This window comes from Harpia harpyja, chromosome 10 (assembly GCF_026419915.1).
Source record: "Harpia harpyja isolate bHarHar1 chromosome 10, bHarHar1 primary haplotype, whole genome shotgun sequence".
Lineage (NCBI taxonomy): Eukaryota > Metazoa > Chordata > Aves > Accipitriformes > Accipitridae > Harpia > Harpia harpyja.
The window spans coordinates 36,049,840-36,069,579 of NC_068949.1; the positions used below are offsets into that span (position 1 = coordinate 36,049,840).

General features: G+C 39.4%; 1 protein-coding gene across 4 annotated transcripts in view; it reads left to right on the top strand.

Annotated features, from left to right (window-relative positions):
* Nucleotides 1-5: 5 nt before the first annotated feature.
* The window catches only part of VTI1A (vesicle transport through interaction with t-SNAREs 1A), a 275,252-nt gene continuing 255,517 nt past the window's right edge, over nucleotides 6-19,740 (top strand). Inside the window, exons 1-3 of one of the 4 annotated variants that reach the window (XM_052799582.1) lie at nucleotides 6-276; nucleotides 8,242-8,300; nucleotides 13,919-14,029. In XM_052799582.1, the coding sequence (XP_052655542.1) occupies nucleotides 183-276; nucleotides 8,242-8,300; nucleotides 13,919-14,029 (264 nt within the window). In that variant the 5' untranslated portion in view covers nucleotides 6-182. The remainder of the gene's footprint in view (nucleotides 277-8,241; nucleotides 8,301-13,918; nucleotides 14,030-19,740) is intronic. The other 3 variants (XM_052799583.1, XM_052799580.1, XM_052799581.1) reach the window with 3 other exon arrangements.

A 19,740-nucleotide genomic window follows, 5' to 3' on the forward strand; every position in this document is an offset into this window, starting at 1 on the left:
CCTGAGCGGGGGGGGAGAGTTTCGCCGGAACCTGCGGCGAGGCGCCCGGAGGCGGCGGGGGACGCCTTTGCAGGTGGCGGAACGCGGAAGCGCCTCGGTGCGGAGCGGCTGAGCGCGCCGGGCTGAGCGCGGCGGTCTCCGCGGAGCGCAGCGGGGCCGCGGCCTCCCCCGGCACCGCCGCCATGTCCTCCGACTTCGAGAGCTACGAGCAGGACTTCGCGGTGCTGACGGCCGACATCACGGGCAGGATCGGGAAGGTGCCTAAGCTGGTAGGAGGTGAGCGGCGGGCTCTTGCGGCGGAGAGGCCGTCGTCGCCCGGCGTGCCGGGCTCCCGGCTGCGCTGCTCTCCGCCTTCGCGGCTCTCCCTCCGCACCCCGGGCGCGTCCTGCTGGTCTGTAAGAGCCTCTCCGGCTCCCCAGCAGCAAGCGCCTGGGGCGGCGGCGGCGGGAGGCGTTAGGGTGTGTTTTAACGTGGTCTGCCTCGGCGTCCCGTCACCCGAGTGTGTTTTCTTGCTCCTTACACAGCAGAGTCGGGATTCGTCTCCCTGCCCCGGGCGCGCATCAGTTCGAGCGGCGAGTTGTCTCGTGAAGCATATTAAGGATAACCTGGCAGGGTATTTATTGTTTGGCGGTCAGCTGGAAGGACCAGCCCTTCCCTGCTGACTTGCTGTGGGGCCGCGCAAAGTTACGCCAGCGCAGCCGAAGGGCTGAGCAGAGCCGGGGTCAGAGCTGGGTGGATGTTGCCTGCACCAGCATTGCTACCGAGTGCTTTTTATTGTGATCGTGCCACAACATCAGTAATGGAAATCCAGCCTTTTTCGTGTGGCACAGAGCGAATCTGTGCATGATTTAGTCCCAATCTGTATTTTTGATGCCTACTGTTAAAACATTTGATTTGGATAATCGACTGCGGTGACTCACTTGTAGGAGCAGATTCAAAGAAATCAGTGTCCGTTTACTTTAATGTGTTTGTCAGTAGCCTGCAGCATTCATGGTCTGATTCATGACGTATCCCTGTAGTAGAGACAATAATGCCTGTAAGAGTGTTAGGGTAGAAAGCTGAAAGTGATAATCTCTTTAACCAGTCTGGCTGAATCTTCTAGCACATATGAATCAGTGCCCTAATATACGTCTCCTAGTACAAGACAGAGGGAAGCTGAAACTAGTGGATTTCTTGTCTGTCCCTCTTGTAGCTCAGCTTAATGCTTCCTCTGTTTCCAGGTCATTAAATATTTCTGCCTCTGCTTCCTATGCACATTTCCCAAAGCTTTAGGATACTTAAACTATAGGAGTGTGTATCACATAAGGAGGGAATAAATGCACACTAATGGTATCCTTTTCCACATGACTAAAGGAAAAAAATATCATGCATCCAGGACCAATGAGTAACATCCTACTTTTAGAGTGGGAAATGCATCATGATGTGATGAAGTAGTGACTAAACAGGATTCGAGGTAGATGGTCAACTAAAACATGCGATCTCAGTGCAACGTTAATTCAGAGGCCCAAAATACATCTGAAATGAATAAACAGGGGGATTTTGAGTAAAAATCTGTCTGATTCTGGAAGGTTATGTCCAGTTCTAATTTTGGCAAGTTAGAAAGTCTTCTGATAAATTGGGGTTCAGTGACCACACTGAATCGCAGGCACGATTAGAGGACAAGAAACTATGCCTTTTCATTGGCTTAACAAAGCTATTTTGCTGTTGAGTTAACAAAAAGGACACGGGGCAGGGAGGAGGGAGGATAATTCAGTCACAGTCTGCAGGTACTTATGAGGTAGAAAGCTCTTTCTGTTTTGTAATGGAGACTTACAAAATGAAGAAGGGAGAGATCCAAAGAGTTCCTGTGATTCAAATTTAGAAGTGGTGTAATTTAGTCTGCTCAGAAATGATATTTAACCTGTAAATGGCTACTGGAACAATTTCCTGAGAGGATGCAGTGAATTCTTCACTCATGTAAAGCACCTAATCAAGGCAGTATTTCGCACTGCCTCACAAAGGGTTGTTCACATTTAAACAGAGTAAATTTAAGGATCTCTTGTAGGAACAGGGAGACATCATAAATACACTACTGGCTCCTCTTCCAAAATCAGTAATGCGACACTGATTTACGGAAAAAGAATAGAAATTTAATTTCCTAATTGTATAGATTTTGGAAGTCATCAGTGTCTGTTCAATAGTAGGAAGAATATTCTGCTTAGTAGTAGTGGATTTCCGTAATCCTCTCCTTGAATCAGTCTCCCTGATTCACTTAGGGAGACTTTGGAGCTTAAATACGAGATGTTTAAAGAGTATTGTCTTAAACAGTGACATAGCCTCGAAGCAGCAGGCTTTGAAATCATGATTCTTTTATGTGGCCATTAGAAGGCTTTTTTAGAATTTGCCATCCTCTCAAGAGGAGAAAGAATGCATGTTCCCTGAGGGACCGGTAGTATGGTACTGGGCTAAATGGTCTCAAGATAAGACAAAGGTTAACTTTTTTTTTTTTTTAAGAGGTGCCTTTTCCACGTTAGGTTTTGTGGCTGGTCATGCACACTTTAGACTGGCTTGCGTTATAGCTACTTCTTGCATTGTACATTTATGAGTGAGTGCACTGCTTCAGTTTTCAGGGCTGTTCTGTCTTTCATCAGCAAAAAAAATCACATATGACTTCAAAACAAATTGCATTCTTAGCTAATAGAGGCATTTGACCACCTGGAGAAAAAAAAAAAATCTGACTATGCTGAACACTTTAATCAGAAATATTTTAAATATACATTTTTCCCTTGTTTCTTAATAGGAGTATTTGCAAGATCTTTGCTTCTTCATCACCAGAAGTTCCAGTTAGTTCTTGTGGAGATGGCTGGGAGAGCCTCAAAAAGAGGATTATGAGGTGGGAGGGAGACATGAGGAAAGATGCACGTGAGGTGGCAGTTTTCAGCAGCAGTGATTTGAGAGAGATGGCTGATGGCCTTCTTCCTCCACGCTGGAAGAAGCAGGATGAAAGGTGTAAGGACTTGTGCTACTTCTGCGTAATACAGAGAGATCTCCTGAAGTCTAGTGACTGGTTTATTTCCTTCCGCTGCCCAAGATGGACCTGCTGTAAGCTTCACGTTCAGTTGAATTGGAGAAATACTGGTTACTTGTTTTTGCAACATTCCTGCATTTGGTGTTGTCAGGACTTGATGCTGTCTTGTCTTCTAGGATGCTCAACAAACAATCCTATTGTCACAAATGCGTGAATAGTTCAGCAAGAAATGTAACAAAGGCACTCTGATACTACAGAAAAAATAAGCAGCAGGGACAATAGAACGTCTTGGGAAGAAATGTCTTCTGTTGAGGCAAACATCATCTGGAGAATTAAAGAAAGTCTTCTAAATAGAGAAATGGCTTTTAAATAGATTTTCTGTGATGCTGCTGCAGGTCTTTGAAGAATGAAGATATTGGCTGATGTCTTTTATTAATGTTCCTCGGTGTTTCAGAGAAACATCTGTCTTGTGATTTGACCAAAAATTTATATAAATTTTGATTGCTTGATCTGAAAGAGAGTTTTATAAGCGCAAATGGTGATACTTAGTCTTTTCCCAGCACAGTAACCTCTGGGTTGTGATGGTTTTAGATTTGAGTGCTGTCATTCTTCTAATACTCGATACCTGCATTTTCTACTGGACAATCAAAGCACTGTACTTCAGTCTCTAACAGATTTAGCTGAAGAAAGTCCCACCTTTAATTTTTTGTTGTATCCCTCTATTGGAATTTACTGTCTCCATTTCAGATCTGGCTCATTATGTTGTGCCTCTTGAACCCAGTTTTATAACCCAAAGAGAGAAATGCATGTATTGTTCCATTTGTCTCTGCTGTTGGACAGTAAGTTCTGGCAGTGGTGAACATATAAACCACCTCAGCCAGTGTAGCGAAATCTGCAAGTGGTCTATGAACCGAAGCCCTTTGTTACTCGGTCTCTTCCTCGGCATGTACTAATAAAAAGAAGCAATTCCACAAGCAATGAGACTGTTCAGTCTTGGTCCAGACTCTTTAATCTCTTCATTTGTTGTGAGATCAAACCAGTGCTGTGTTATCTTTCTACACTTGTAGGCAGATTTTTGCCTTTCTGTGACTGCTGTATGTTGAGAGACAAAAGAGTGACTAATGCAAATGCAAAGCCGAAAGAACTGAGGAGAATGTAGTAAAAGCTTGTTTCTTTTAAGAAGGTGATACAACCTTGTGTACAAACACAGAATGGATTTCTTTGTTTGCAATTTTTACCCAGAGGAAAGAAACAGTTTTGTTTCCAGTCTTCATATTTATCCGTATTTTGTCAGTTTGACCAGTTAAATTATACAAGCTACGTGCAATATTTTCTTTAGGACATTCTGTCTGGCAATGTGGAGATAAAAATTCTATTCTAAATTTAGACATATTTGATGGAGGCATTGTTTTTTATTTTCTTTAAAGGATATTATCAATTCTGAATTAAGAAAAAAAAGTTATAAAAATCCCTTTTCATTATTTCATATGATGGAAGTGTATTTAAGAAAATGATCAAGTAGGCAGATTGAAAACTACTAAGATGCAGTGGAGTAATACAGTTAGTAATATGAGGATCTTTAATTGGATTGTAACTTGTTTGTCCTGCTCTACTAGATTAGTAGCAAGCTTCTCTTAACTCTGAGTAACTCCCTCTGACCTCATCTGTCGTTTCTGAGCAAGTCATCCTGTGGATATTGTGCCCTCCTTTCTATGGGGGTTCTGACTGTGAAATAAGTTGTTTCCTTAGCTTAACCGTGGCAGTAAAACTGAAAGTAAATGGTTTGAAAACCATTCCAGCAAGTGCTTTCTGATTGACAGTGTTGCAGCAGTCCATGCTTTGTTGCTGATATCAACAACAGGCCTAGAGGTATTGGCACTCCTGCAGGCAACTGGCTCCAGGCAGCATGCTCCCACCAGGATTTTACATGGATGCGGCTAGAGGAAGAGAGGAGAGCAAAACCAAGTGGGTGATACTTTGGTAAGCTTGCTTTTCCTTACCAAAGTGACCCTGCTGGATCCTGCCACCCCTTCTTGCTCTGGGGACTACGTGGCATTCTGTGCCGTAGAGGATCAGCAGTTGCAACAAGTTCAGCTGCTTTCCCGGAAATCCGTGAAAATATTGCTCCAAAGCTGCAGTGCCGGGATGTTGCCATGGGCCTGCTCACACATCTGTATTTGAAGGAACAACAAAGGCCTCTTGTCAGTAGGCTTCGCTCCCAGCAGTTGCTCTGGTCACCAGCTGGGTGATGATGTATTGATAAATCTGGGACGATGTTAAAATGCAACTCTGGAGTTGGATTAAAGTTTAATTAACTAAACCATTGAAGATCATTTGAATAGCTCCTCAATTTTATAGGAGCAGTTTCAGCCGGACCTCCTTGTGTACTAATGGGTTTTCCCTACCAAAGGTCTGTAGCTTAATATCTCTGTGGGTAGGTAAGATCTTACTGGTAGGTGGAGCGCTAGGTAATTTTTGTAATCACAATTACACACAGAATTTGTACAGCATGAATTATCTTCCCCCAAACCCCAACTTTATATCCCTAAATTTCAGCTTACTTAATGTGTATGGAAATTGTAATCCAGTAAAACTCGGGGAAATACTGAAATTGCTATAGTACATTTATTTTATGCTGCTATATTTTAAAATTTTATTTCACCTTCAATAAAATGGTACTGTGTGTTTCATATCTTACATTGTTTTTCCTTTTGTCCATCGTCATCTTGCCCGCCTCCAAATGAAGGAAAGAACGGAGGTGTTTTGGGATGCTGGGTAGGAAAATTGAAATGTGCAGGCAAACAAGCGGCAGATTCTCTTTTCTTTTGGGTTTAGTTATGTTAGGAAGATAAATCACTAACCATTATGTTTTCTGGCCATAATGAGAACCCGGTGGGGAGTTAAAGACAGACATTGCTAGCAGAGAAGTAAAAGTGCTGCATGGAAATAAACATTTCCTACATCTTCTGCTGTAGTAGAATCCACCAGATGTGGCAGTGTGAATTCCAGATTTGCAAGAAAGGTGCTGTTTTTCCACAGCTTTAGCTTTGTAGAGAGGATTACTTGATGAAATTCTGGGCCTCTTTCAAGGTTAAGAAGGGAAACTGGAAGGACTTAGAGGTGAGCTCTAACTTTTAATTTGTGGGAGGATTTAAGTGCCTCCTTATCACTTGTGTCACTGGCAGAGTTGCCTTTACTCAGAGGGCTTCAGTGTTCTTCGAGATGGTATTCTACCTATGTTTTGCCAGACGTAGTGTTGTTCAGTTCTTACTGCTGCCACCCAGAAACACCTTGATTTGTTCATATAGGATATAGTGGAGTCAGAGCCTGAGACAGTCTCAACTTTAGGTGAACCTCATCAGTGCTGGACCACTTGCTTATCCAGTTCAATCTCTGAAGGAGTCTTTGCTGCCTCTCCAGTTGGCTGTAATACATTCTTGCGAACTTGGGCTTCTCCGAGAGGAATTTTCCGCTAGTGAAGGATCTCAGACTATAGTCTTGGTTTTGGACTGTAAATGAATTACCCACATGTTCTACAATACTATAGCAGCTTCTTCGGTGATAACTCGGTGCATGTAATTTGTTCTTGTGAATCTGCCATATGTGGGACGGTGTATCCTCAGAAGTCAGCTGGTTATTTGCAAAAATCTCTGCATTATCTTAAACATGACTTGCTTAAGCTGGGGATGTTTCACCAAAAACTCTGTAGCAATACAGTCCTTTCAGAGGTAGTTCTGTTGCTTTTAAAGAAGATTGTTTTAAGGGCACATTTTACTTTATGTGGCAGAAGTTCTGGTTTTGGTTGCTACCTCAGCATCCCTGATTCCTGCCTGTGGCGCTAAGCCTGCTTAAAAATAAAGCATTTCAGCCTCTGAGAAGCTAAATTATACACATTTAATAAAGGGATTCCCTCTTGAAATTCAGTATCTTGTGGCATGCAGAGGATCAAAGATTATCACATTGTCCCTTTTGGTCTTTAATTTGTCAATTTTATGACACAAAGATATCATGTGGAAGAGAAGCAAAGAAATTCAGGCTAAAAAAGAAAACTGTGAAGTCTGAAGATACACAATAAAGTCTCTTGTGCCAACGTAGACATATCCATCGTGATCTCTGAGGAGCAATGACTGGACATACTTTTGTGCAATTCACTTTTTATCAGGCAAACCACCAGCACAGAGGTCTCATGATGCTCTTGGTTTCAAACGAACAGTGGTATAAAGGGTTGTATGTGCAGAGTTTCGTTGTTAACTTCATTGAGACAATGGGTGGATTTACAGTCTGAAGGGTGGAAGATTTGGCCATGAGAGGGGCACAAGGTGATGCAAAAGGCAATGGAAATTGAAGTACTATTGAAGCCCCTGAATGCCCACAGTAATTAAGCAATGTGGGGACTTTTTATTAACCAGTGACTGAATATTCCTCAGCAAGTCCCCTTTCATGCTGTAACAAACCAAGTGGGCAAGCAGTTGGAATATTTGGCAGATGTGACACTGAATCTCAGTTAATATTGGATTCTCTGCCTGAGAATAGATGGTTAGAGGCAGGTTGAAAGTCAGACATGCTCTCTATAGCTGGGATGTAGACTTGTTGGGGAACCTGACAGATGATGATTGCTACATATAGCTTATAACTGATTTTAATTATTTTAAGTTTTCATCTTTTATTACTAGTTCAAATTTTTACTGCTGCTAGAAGACAGTGGTTTTCTTGTAGTTCCCATGGCATTTCATTTTGTTGCTGTTGAAGCAAAAGAAACGGTTCTAGACCTGGCCTAGGAGCAGGGGAATAGAAACCTCATTTTTCTTCAGTACCTGGATTCATTGTAAGTGGGATGCTTGGTTTTGTGCATCTCATATTTTGCAAATAAATAGGATAAGCCTTTGTTCTTAAACAATATTTTTTTTTCCATTTGGAGTAAGTATGTGCCTTTTCTTGCATTTGTGTACACCCAGCAAGTGCCTGCTGAGGCATAACTCCTACACCTGGAGCAGCTGTAACTGCTTTCCTAACTAGCAAATGCTGCATAACAAAGCAGAAGACTTCAAGAATTCTCCAGTCTCCTTTGTTTGTTTTTTTTAATTACTAATGTGGGTATCACAGTGCATGATGATGTCACACAGAATAAATCCCTTGAGTCAGTTTTAACTGATACATATAAGCTTTTGAAATGGTATGTTTTTCTTCCATGGCAAGAGCACAATTATATTGGTATTTTCACAATTCTATTTCAGATGAGAAGAAGCAGATGGTTGCAAGTGTTGAGAAACAGCTCGAAGAAGCAAGGGAACTGGTACGTTCTGGCTTTTCATATGTTAACTGCAAATTCCTAGGGAAAATAATAGGATCATTAGCAGTAACGTTTAACACACATGAGGCCCTAAAAATACTTAACAATAATATGTTAGAAAATCAAATAATATTTTTGAAATAGTTCTTATTTGAGGATATGAAATACCGAAGGGAAGTGTATCCTTTTTTAATCTTGTGATAAGCTATTTAAGGTTTGCATTATTGCTGTAAGCTGTTACAGGCTGCTACAGGCTTTGAGTTGTGGATTAGGTCTTTTACTTTAGGAATTGAATTAAATATTTACACACCTGGACTGTTCATTTTTTTCTTGTAAGACCCATGCATCTACTGGATTTAATCTGTCTGATTGTGTTGTAGAGCAGTAGATAATTTTTTTCTCTTTTATAGAATCATAGAATCATTTAGGTTGGAAAAGATCTTCAAGATCATCGAGTCCAACCATCATCCATGCCCACTAAACCATGTTATGGAGTACCCTGTCTATGCGCTTTTTGAATGCCTCCAGTGATGGTGACTCAAACACTTCCCTGGGCAGCCTGTTCCAATACCTGACAACCCTCTCAGTAAAGAAATTTTTCCTAATATCCAACCTAAACCTCCCTTGCTGCAACTTGAGCCCATTTCCTCTCGTCCTATCACCACCTTCGTTGCCCTCTCTGAACACGCTCCAGCAACTCAGTATCTTTCCTGTAGTGAGGGGCCCAAAACTGAATAAAAAAAACTTAGCAAGTGAGGCATAAAGATATTTAGTTGTTTGAGGTCAAGGGGGCAATGATAGTGTGGGTTAGTGATCCAAGAAGAGTATATATGTTAACTAAGCATTAGTTAGTGGTTTGCACTGACAGAAGAAAGCAATATGGGTTAAGCACCTGTGACTTTTTTTTTTTAATTTTGTTCCCATTACAGCCTGTCATGTCCTCCATCTGGATGGTGTATAAAAGTAAAAGTTTTGTAGATGTGGCGTGTCCTGGTTTCAGCTGTGATAGAGTTAATTGTCTTCCCAGTAGCTGGTACTGTGCTATGTTTTGAGTTCAGTATGTGAAGAATGTTGATAACACTGATGTTTTCAGTTGTTGCTAAGTAGCGTTTAGTCTAAAGTCAAGGATTTTTCAGCTTCTCATGCCCAGCCAGCAAGAAGGCTGGAGGGGCACAAGAAGTTGGGAGGGGACACAGCCAGGGCAGCTGACCCAAACTGGCCAAAGGGGTATTCCAGACCATGTGATGTCACATCTAGTGTATAAACTGGGGGGAGTGGGGGCGGGGGATCGCCGCTCGGGGACTAACTGGGCATCGATTGGCGGGTGGTGAGCAATTGCACTGTGCATCATTTGTATGTTCCAATCCTTTTATTATTACTGTTGTCATTTTATTAGTATTATCATTATTAGTTTTTTCTTTTCTGTTCTATTAAACTGTTCTTCTCTCAACCCACGAGTTTTACTTCTTTTTCCCAATTCTCTCCCCCATCCCACGGGGTGGGGGGAAGTGAGTGAGCGGCTGCATGGTGCTTAGTTGCTGGCTGGGGTTAAACCACAACATGGAGTAACTGAGCAAAGGTGTTGGTGACGGTTGAAACTGACTTCTTCCCACAAGGCCAATACTTCCTTGCCTGAAGTTGCTTTTGTTTATTGCTTGCAAGTGAGTTTGTCTGTCTAGTGTCAGAAACGTAATCTGACTGTTAGAATAGGGAAAGGAAATTAGTTGTCCTAGCCTGAAAGTTCATATAATTGAGCAACTTGAATCAATGATTTGGTTACTAACTAAACAGTAGTACTGAAATTCACTTTTTTTAAGTGGCATAGGAAGAAAAAGGTCTCTAGAGTGTTTGTTGACATACCTGGTGCTTTTGGTTTAAGAATTAAATGAGTCTTGTAGACCAGAGCATTGGAATAGCATCCAAGAAAGCTGGATCTTGGGATGACTCCCTGCAGGTTTACCCGGTGAGGATGGCAAAGCACCTAACCTCTCTGATTTGGTATTCTCAGTGAGAATCATGTAAAATTACTGTCCCATCTCATGAGGATGTTCTGAAGATATATTAAGGCCTTTTGGGCACTTTCATATTTAAACAGCTGAAAGAAAGTAAAATCTAGAAATGTTTTTCATCTCCTTTTCACTAACTTGACATGGCAAAAAAGCATAGCAGTACAGGGAAATTGTAGTATGGGTGGTCTGATGAAAAATCATTCAAATTTGGTTTTCTACTCGAAGTTAGATTGGAAGGAGCAGAAATTGAGTTAATGGCTCATTACTTCTTATGTCAGAAACAGATCATCTAAATTTGTATTTATCATAAGATTAAAAAGTAAATCCTGTATCTGTACTTTTATCCTAATGATGATCTTCATTTAATGTACTGGCTTTTCTTTCACGCTTTTGTTTTAGATCTTGTTGCTAATGCTGCTAGACAGGTGCTTAATTCAATTATTGGCTTTAAGCAATTACCTAACATGTTTGTGATTAATGTCAAGGCTTGGGTTTAAAAATCAATTTGAACAAACCTGCTAATAACAGAACTGATTAAAAAGGTCCTCTTTTAAACTGAAGGCTACAGTAGAAAATGAAAACAAACCTAATTCCTTGCTACTGATAGTTTTCATACATTGGTTTGCTTCATTGTCTTTTATAGTCAGAGCTGGGTTTAGCTGATTTTGTTTTATTTCTTACTTGGCTAGGGAGTAACACTCTCATGTATGATAAATATTATTGTAGAGATAATTTATTTACATTGACTAACCATTGATTGTTTTAAAACACTGTCTGCTTTGTTTGGGTAAAATCACTGGTGTAATTGATTCGATCTATGTGCAGAACTGACACCAAAACTTTCAGACTCTCAGGCTGCCTTTTCAAGCCAGCGCTGTTGAGTAAGAGATCTCTGGAGAGAAATCCTGTTGTTCTACATCCTGTGTGCAGTATCCAAATGTTATTTTTACCAGGTTTTTAAGAAAGGTGAATGTTGTGATAACCTTAGGGAAATTCTTTGAGTATAAAATCCAGCATGTGCTAGAAGGGCTGGAATTAGCATTTTTGAGTGAAGTTCTACTTTTAAGAAGAAAAAACTGTCTGTGTGTTATTTGCCTTTATGTTTTGTGAAAGACACATCGCAAAATTGTTGTGTTGCAAATGCTAGGTTATTCTTATCTAGACACTTGCCTTTTTAATAATGCAAATAAATTTAGTGTTGCAAATGCTAGGTTATTCTTATTTAGACACCTTTTTTTTTCAGTATAGGTCTCTCTTTTTGTTCCAGGACTTTAGAATCAGAATAAAACAGCAAAGCTTACAAGTTTCATAAAATGCTAGCAACTGTCCAGAGCAATTTCATATGGAAAAGTTCCTGCGGGAAGGGGAGACTTATTTTGGGGTCTCAGTGGACAACATCAGCAGCACTACCTTACTTTGTTGTATTTTTGAGTGGAAATACCAGTGGCTGCTCTGCTTTATGCTGTATTTGGTACTGGGAGTGTACTGGGTATTGTTAGGAGCAAACCTACTAGGTTAAACCCCTGAGGAGCTTTAATGATGGGGCCTGGTTTGTGAATTTGGGCAAGAGTTAGGTGCCAAAATACTCAGCTTCACCACTGTGGTGGCAAGTTTGAACATCAGCAATAACAGAGCTTGTAGGTTTTCTGAAGAAAACTTGAGCTTCTACAGATGTTTTGAGATTTAAGTGCCAGGTTATTTTTAGCTTTAAGTAGAATTTAGCTCTGTTCTTGCTTGTGTATGAAAAATATGGTTTTATGACCAATAATATGAGGCCTGAAAGTGAAGATGCATGGAATTAGGTTGCATTTAGGTCCACACCTGCCTGGACCACTATCTTCTGCATGACTTTGCATGGAAATTTATCAGCCCAGCCACAAAGTGTACCCATTTAATCTCATGACGAAAAAAAAAAGGTGTTAAACATTGGTCAGTATAAATATGCATGCTTCGTCATTGTTCCTTGGACCTTACACTCTCTGATACTGACTCTTTAGAAAGAATATTTTGGATTTCATGGACTGTGGTCTGATCCTTGCTGCAAATTCTGTATTCACTGGGAGATGGTTTCATTTTAATATAATAGATAAGAATTGAGTCTTCCTTAAAATATCCTGACCTTGCATATATAATTATATATATCTATGAGAGGAATGTTTTCTATGTTTATAGAACATCTGAGATCAAATACATTCAGGTGAAATTGATAAGAAATAATCCATTAATTCCAGCTATCGGTTTAATTTATAATACTACTTTGGAAAGTTAAGCCTGAGCCAAAGAACTGGGTAGAATTAGAAATTGCTTTGTACGTTTCAATTCATTACTGACTATTTAATTAAAGTCTGTTTTACAGTTTATTATTGAATATAATTTTGTATAATCAGAATAGATCAGGCGGAATGACTTTCGACTATCTGGTAATTCCATTGATTAAATTCAGATGCTTTTCTTATGATATGAAGATGAAATTTCAAAGTGTAAGCAAGTGATTACATAGGAATAAAGTGTAGCTGTCCCTTGTGAAGACCCGTAACCAGTAGCTTGGGACCCTAATTGAAAGGCATCTCTGTTCCCATGCCATATTGCTCAACTGAGATCAGTAGGAGGTGAGTAAATATTGTTTCAGGTGCCTACAGCAACCAAGGAGAGAGATTCTTTTATCTTTTTAAAGTAAGTTGCAAAGATTTTAAAGGCAGGTAAGGGATTCTTCAGCTGTGCAAAATAGAATTCCCGAACCGACAGCACCATGTAGAGGAGGCTCTATGACCCAGTGGGCAGGTAATTAGCAGGCAGCTCAGCCCTGGTTTATTACTCCTTTTGATTTTCTGTACCTCTGTGCCATATTCTTGTGTTTGAGGCCGCTTAGTATTCTACATGGCAAGAATAAATAGAAAAAGCTTTTGAAAGATGTATTCTATCTCTGACATTTTAATGCATCCGACTGTATACAAGTTCTTGAATAGTATTGTCATTAAGCTCTGAAATTCAGCTATTTGATATACCTACATACAGATTTGGGATGTACAATTAGGCAGTCAGTTCAGGCTTTGTAATTCTGCTGAGTGAGCAGTATTTAAAAGAACAAGAATTATTTTATTAAACATAGAGGCTGGTGGTAAATAAAACTTTAAACATGTATATATATGCACACACACATGTATATACACATATACATGTATATATATACACACATATGTTTGTGTGGGTGTGTATAAAAATAAATAAAACACCTTTTTCAGCCAAGGGTTTGCAAAACCACACATCTAGGTGGAGGTAGGCTTTCTTCTGAACTATGCTCATTTACAGGAAGTTATTTAACCTCAGTTTTACTATTTTCTTTTAATAAAATGTATTCATCACATTTGGAATTGAAATCCAGAAATGTTTGACTAGAATAATTCCTTCTAGGTGTTAACATCATTAATTTTGTCACTTCTTTGTTGACTTAAGGCTGTGTACAGATTTTGATGAATTGTTTATATATTGCAGAATAAAAAACATTTTTGTTGATAAAGAAGGAATATTTGTAGTATTTGTGAACAATTTAGGTAAATACATCCTTGCTTTAACTACCCTTTTGATTTACATGTCTTTATTTTTACTTGCTAGCTTGAGCAGATGGAACTTGAAGTTCGAGAGATCCCACCTCAAAGCCGAGGAATGTACAGCAGTCGAATGAGAAGCTACAAACAAGAAATGGGAAAACTTGAAGCTGATTTCGTGAGTTTTTAACTTATTACTTAAAGAAGGCATCTATGAGAATTTTTAAAATATAATAATGCAGTTATTCAGGCAACTGAGAGGTTGTTTTTGACTAGTGTGAGAGATGAGTTCTGCGTGTATCTTGATAAATTTATAGACAGATGACAACCAAACTGGGGAAGAGAAGCTTTTCTTTTTGTAGCAGTCTCATACCAATATTCAAGTTCTAGCCTTCTGTCCCTTTGCCCTGGATCTGAATTGTTTCTGGGCCATTAAACATTGTGAGTGTTCATGCTGTAGGAAAGGAGTCAGCTTTTAATCCTAATTCTCAAGGAATGACTGGTAGAACATCAGAATTAATACTTAAGTTGTAACGTAAGTATACCCTGAGTGGAAAATAATGGTTTGTTTAAGAGAGCTTGTAGTGATGTGGGCAGTAACATGAAAAGCAATATAATCTCCAATCCATGGAATTTTTGAATGTAGTTTCTCTCATGTGCACTTCATTTCTCAGTCTCTGTGATTTCTTTTCCATTGCATGTAGATTCTTCTTGGCTTTTGTACAAATTGGTTATAAATACTACATTTTTCAAGTAATGGTTGCGAACTAACAAGATTCCCTTGTCTAGGGGCTTCTGCTACAGTTATCGGTCCTTTTTTGTGACTAGGATTTGCACTGAATAGATTTACACAGACACAAAACTGTTTCCTCTAAAATACTGAAAAAGTTCAAAGGGATTGCAAAGTGTAGGAAAATGCTGTGTTAATTGGCAGCAGCTCAGTTCCTCCAGGGTAGGGAGAAAGAAATAACTAGTGGCAGTATTTTTCATTCACTGGAGAACTGTGAATTTCCTCAGGTTGCTGGCAGCAGTTTATTCCTTCAGGGATGGGGAGTCAATGTTTATACCTGCAGCCAGGAAATCCAGCTGACTGTCACTCCTCTGTGCTTCTGCCAAGTTGAGGAGTTGCACAAAAATGTGTTAGTTAGAAGATGGTTGCAATTTTGTAAAGTTTGAGGAATGTTAGGATAAAAAGACTAGCATCAAAATTTTGAGACAATCTCATGCTGTTCCCCTATAGGAAGTGTGTATGGCCCTACTGGCTAAACAGTGGCTTCCAAGAGAGAGCAATTTCTGGACCAATGGTGAATGCTGTTTATCTTCTCAGATGTGGAAGAATTCGCTATCAGCATATATTTGTTGCTGGCATGTTTCTCTATGTGGGCAGACGGGGGAATTGGTACTTCCATATTCCCAGGCAATAGGGAATGGGAGAGTTCAGAACTGGACACTCTTTATGGAACAGGACAAATGAGCATGTGTGGAAGAAATGCATTAGAGCACTAGGAGTTACGTGATTGAAAGAACTTAAGTTTGTGCTCAGAGTGAAGGAGCAAAAACAACATGAGAAAGAGGAAGGAACAGATTGTAATAATGGGAAAAAAAACAACAGCCCAAAACCCAAGGACAGCATTTAGCAGAAGATCAAGCAAAGAAAGTTGAGTGGAGGATGGAGCAAAGTACTGAAAGAAAACAACAGCTATGCTTGGAAAAATCTCAGTTATCTAGAAAATAGTGTTACAACTAAATTCCCTACATAATTCCAGTTTCTAAGTACTAACATTTTTCTAAGTTTGTATGCGAGGGTTTGAGACTCTTTTTGGATTATTCTCCAGTCAAATAGCAACTTGTTGGAAACTATCTAACAAAATGATTCAGTTGTGAGTTCAAAGACGGAAGACGAGGAAGGAAAGGAAATGTTATTTTGACTCTATAAGCTGCAGGGCTGCTGAAGGTAGGAAGTTGAAAATATTTGCTGAAATGAAAGTGCTTTTGAGTGTTTGGCCTGAATATTGTCCTGAATGAGTTGTGACCTGTTTGACTGTAAGCAAAGCATATAGAGTTTATGTAAGAGCTTTAGTAGACCTTTAGAGAAAGCAGATCTAAGTACTTTTAAAATGAATTCAGTTTTATAGATGAAGGGAAACACTTAACTGGAAAAGATACTGGCAATTTTGGGTTATGATCAGCTTACAGGTTTGCTGGTCAAAGTTCTCGGCTCTTCCAAAAGGCACGCAGATGTGAGCTTGCAAAGTTAAGTGTTGTTCTTTATAAATGGAGTTGGAATCTCAGCTGGATCCCACTGTATTTGGCTTGGCCTTTCTTTCTGTGTGAAGTAGTGTGTGCACTGAGCAGAGGACATTTCTCAATCATCTTGAAGTGTGTGTTTCATTTTAAAGAAATCATGTCTGTGAAATGAATTGCAAAAATTATATACCACAGTATACAGTCTTTTTCATTAAGTTCTATATTTCAAACATGAAGTGAATGCAGAACTGGCTCTGGTAGTTTTGTTTTATATTCATCATAATGAACATGACTTTTGATCTTGTGGTTATTTGTATGCCTTATAGAATCTTGAAAATTTGCCCTCTCCCAAGCAGTTATGGAAAACAGCAGCACAGCAACATATTTAAAAGTTAGGAGAAGGAGACGTGAGGTATGTGGACTGTCCACTCTTTACTTGCAGGATGGACAACATTAAGGTTTATTTGTGACATGTAATATCTAATTGGTGAGTTTATTTGGTCTTGGACAGTATGTGTAATAATGACAAAACACTGACTATCACTTTAATATTATTTACTACATGCTGTGGCATCTTAATGAACATATAGTGTTTTTTTCTTATGCACTTTACTATGCCAGAAGTATTTTTCAGAATATACAGCTTTAAGCTTGGTTAAGCTGTACTTTGAAAAGTTACTCCAAACATGGCTTGTTAACTTTGTAATCAAATAGGAACAAATTGCAAATAGGAGATTTATTTCCCCTCATTGCTAATCCTTGTTATCTTGACTCATCCCTGCAGTCAGTTATCAGTGCTCTGCAGTCCAGAGGCGTGTGTGGAGGCAATGACATCTACCCCATGCACTGTATTGCATGTGGGTAGTTGGTAACCCACTAATTGCATTAAAACATATCTGAGGAGAAAAAGTCACCTCGCTCCATCTTGGCCCTCCCTCTTGGAGAGGAACAGTGGTAATGAAAAAAAGAATAGCTCAATTTTGTCATTAAAAGTACTCAGCATAGCACTGTGAATACTGCTGGGGAAAATTAACAAAGCAAGCATTGCACCTCAAGTTAGGGCAGCAGTGGTTTCTGATGCTTGCCTCAGTGCTGTGCAGTCTTTCACGGGGAGCAGATGCCTGGGGAGAAATGCAAGAATAGAGCAAACATAAAGTGATACTTGTTTGCAAAAAAGCTATATACACCTCAAAAGGCTAAGTTTCAGGCTTGCTTACTCTGTGTGATAAACGTATCAAACCAAAATAAAATTGTTAAACCTTACGCTGTCTTTTTTAACTTGCAGATGTAAATCTTGGTTTTATTATTTTATTTTCAATAGTATATACCAGTACAGCATTTTTATAGCGGGGTTTCGTTCCTGTTGTCACGAAAGCTGTAGTCCCAAACGTGCGGTGGCTCTGGGGCTCCTGCAGGGACCAGGCTTGCTGGGTTGCAGAGACTGTGGTAATGGCTCTATCTTGTGGCCCGAAGTGGAGTTGCAGACCACGTACTTGGTGCTTTCTGGGTTGCTGAAGGTCTTGGGATCACCTACCAAAGAGTTCCTGAGTTTTAAAGCAATCTTCCTATGAGCAGGTCTTTTCCCTGCACCTACCGATGCACCATTATGTGTTTTAAGCTTGTATTTTTTTTTCGACAGTTTCAGATGTAGAATGTCCATGGTGACTGCCTGCGTGAAGTAAGTTCTGAATGCAAAAAAAGATTTATATTTTATTGTAGTCTTTTAAGTACGTGGACTATAGGTATTGTTTATTTTTTCAAATACAGTATTTTTTGTTAATTGTTACCTGAAAATAGCCAGTGATCCTTAAACAGTGGGGATATGCAGTGGTAAAAGGCTTTCCAGATTTTATAAACATGGTTTGACCTGAATCTGTCCCAGTTCATGTGAAACCGAAACTACATAAACTTAGCAAATGTGTGGTTATCTGCTAGCATTTGTATTCACCCTGGTGGTTCCATGAACTGGCTCAACGTCAGGGCACCATAAAAAAGGAAAAAAAAAAAGGTGGGCATTTTCCTGAAAAGCTTACAGCTGAAGCATGAGGCATTCAAATAAATGAGGAAATATAAAAATCCAGTAAGACCATATTACACAGTAATATTCCTATTACAAAAATGAGTACTACACAATCAGTGCTGAAAGTGGGATGGGTGTATTCAACAAGAAAAATAGCCATCAAATAAAGGAACCGACATAGGAACTGTTCCTATTCTGTCATGGCAGCACAGAGGCAAATTTTACAGGTAGCAATTGTTATCAGTCCAAGAGACAGTACTCTCTCCTTTTAAAGACTCAGGATTAGTACTGATTTTGGTTAGTCTCACCTTCAACTTAAAAGCAAAAAAAAATAGGGGGAGAAGTCATAGATATATAGACAGATACATTGTACAAAACTTGACTAAACATTTAAACGTTTTTGGCATTTTACAATAGCTTCAGTTCAGTCAATAGTGAAGGTACATATTCACATTTCATACCTCCTACAGGTTCTGTTTAAGATCATTGTTAAAATGGCAACTGCTGTTAAGCTTTAAAAACATTTAAGGAGATAAGCAATAGAATTTAATTTGATAAAGTTAGCTCTTTTGTGTGACTCTGAAGTACCACCTCAGTCCAGAAGCTCACCTGAACAACTGCTACAGCTGTGTCAGTTATATTCTGGCTGCTTTTTGCAAATACTGCTACCCTTTTTTCAGGTTCAGTCACCTACCCAGACAGATACTCATATGGCTATAAGCATAATGAACGACATTTGTCAAATGACAAGTTAGTGGCTTGTATCTTTATGGCCAGATTCTTCCCTAGCTTTACAGTTTGAGCTAAAAGTTTAGAAACTCAACTGTTGGTGCTGGATTATTTTGACTTATAAAGAAAAGCATTATTGCTTTATAGTTACAAATTCATAAACCGTGTGTGGGACAGATGTGTACATCTTTGTAGTTGTATCCCAACGACGTTATTAAAACCAGGGAACCCACCATGTGCACACATCATGTATGAACGTGCACCCTGCACGGGCAGGCACGAATGCCTGTAGTGAAAACCTGATCTTGTTGACAAATTTGAAACTTTTGAAATCAGATTAGTTTTCATTATGTGAGTAGTACAGCTCTTTTGAACAGGGCTGTGGAGGATTTGTTTTAATGCACACGAGATTGAACTGATTAAGTTTCAGAGGAAAGAATTTGAAATATCTGACCATGTATTTCGGCAGTCTAATTTTGAGAAAGCAGTTTGTGAACAAAAGTTCCTTCACTGTGCCATTTTTTTAGATACTCTCGCCTTCTTAAGTAATCAGTCCTCTACACTGTACTCAAACTGCTCTGTACAGAGGTGCTTTTTTTTTTTTCCTCTGTTCCTTTTCTAATAACTTTTGATCTGATATTTGTCTGATTGGCTGCTGCTGAACATTAGGCCAACTTCTTTTCTATAGAAGCAAATTCCACATTGTCTTCAGTTTGTTTTTACTTGTGTCCCCACCTTGGCGGGTTTGTGGTGGAAGAAGGTGGAGGCATTTGACATTTTGCAATGACTTTATTTATAATACTGCTATTTTAAATGGGGAAAAAGTGATACAGGAAAGAATGTTCTTTTTTTTTTTTTTTTTTTTTTTGGTAACATTCAAGACCTAAACTGAG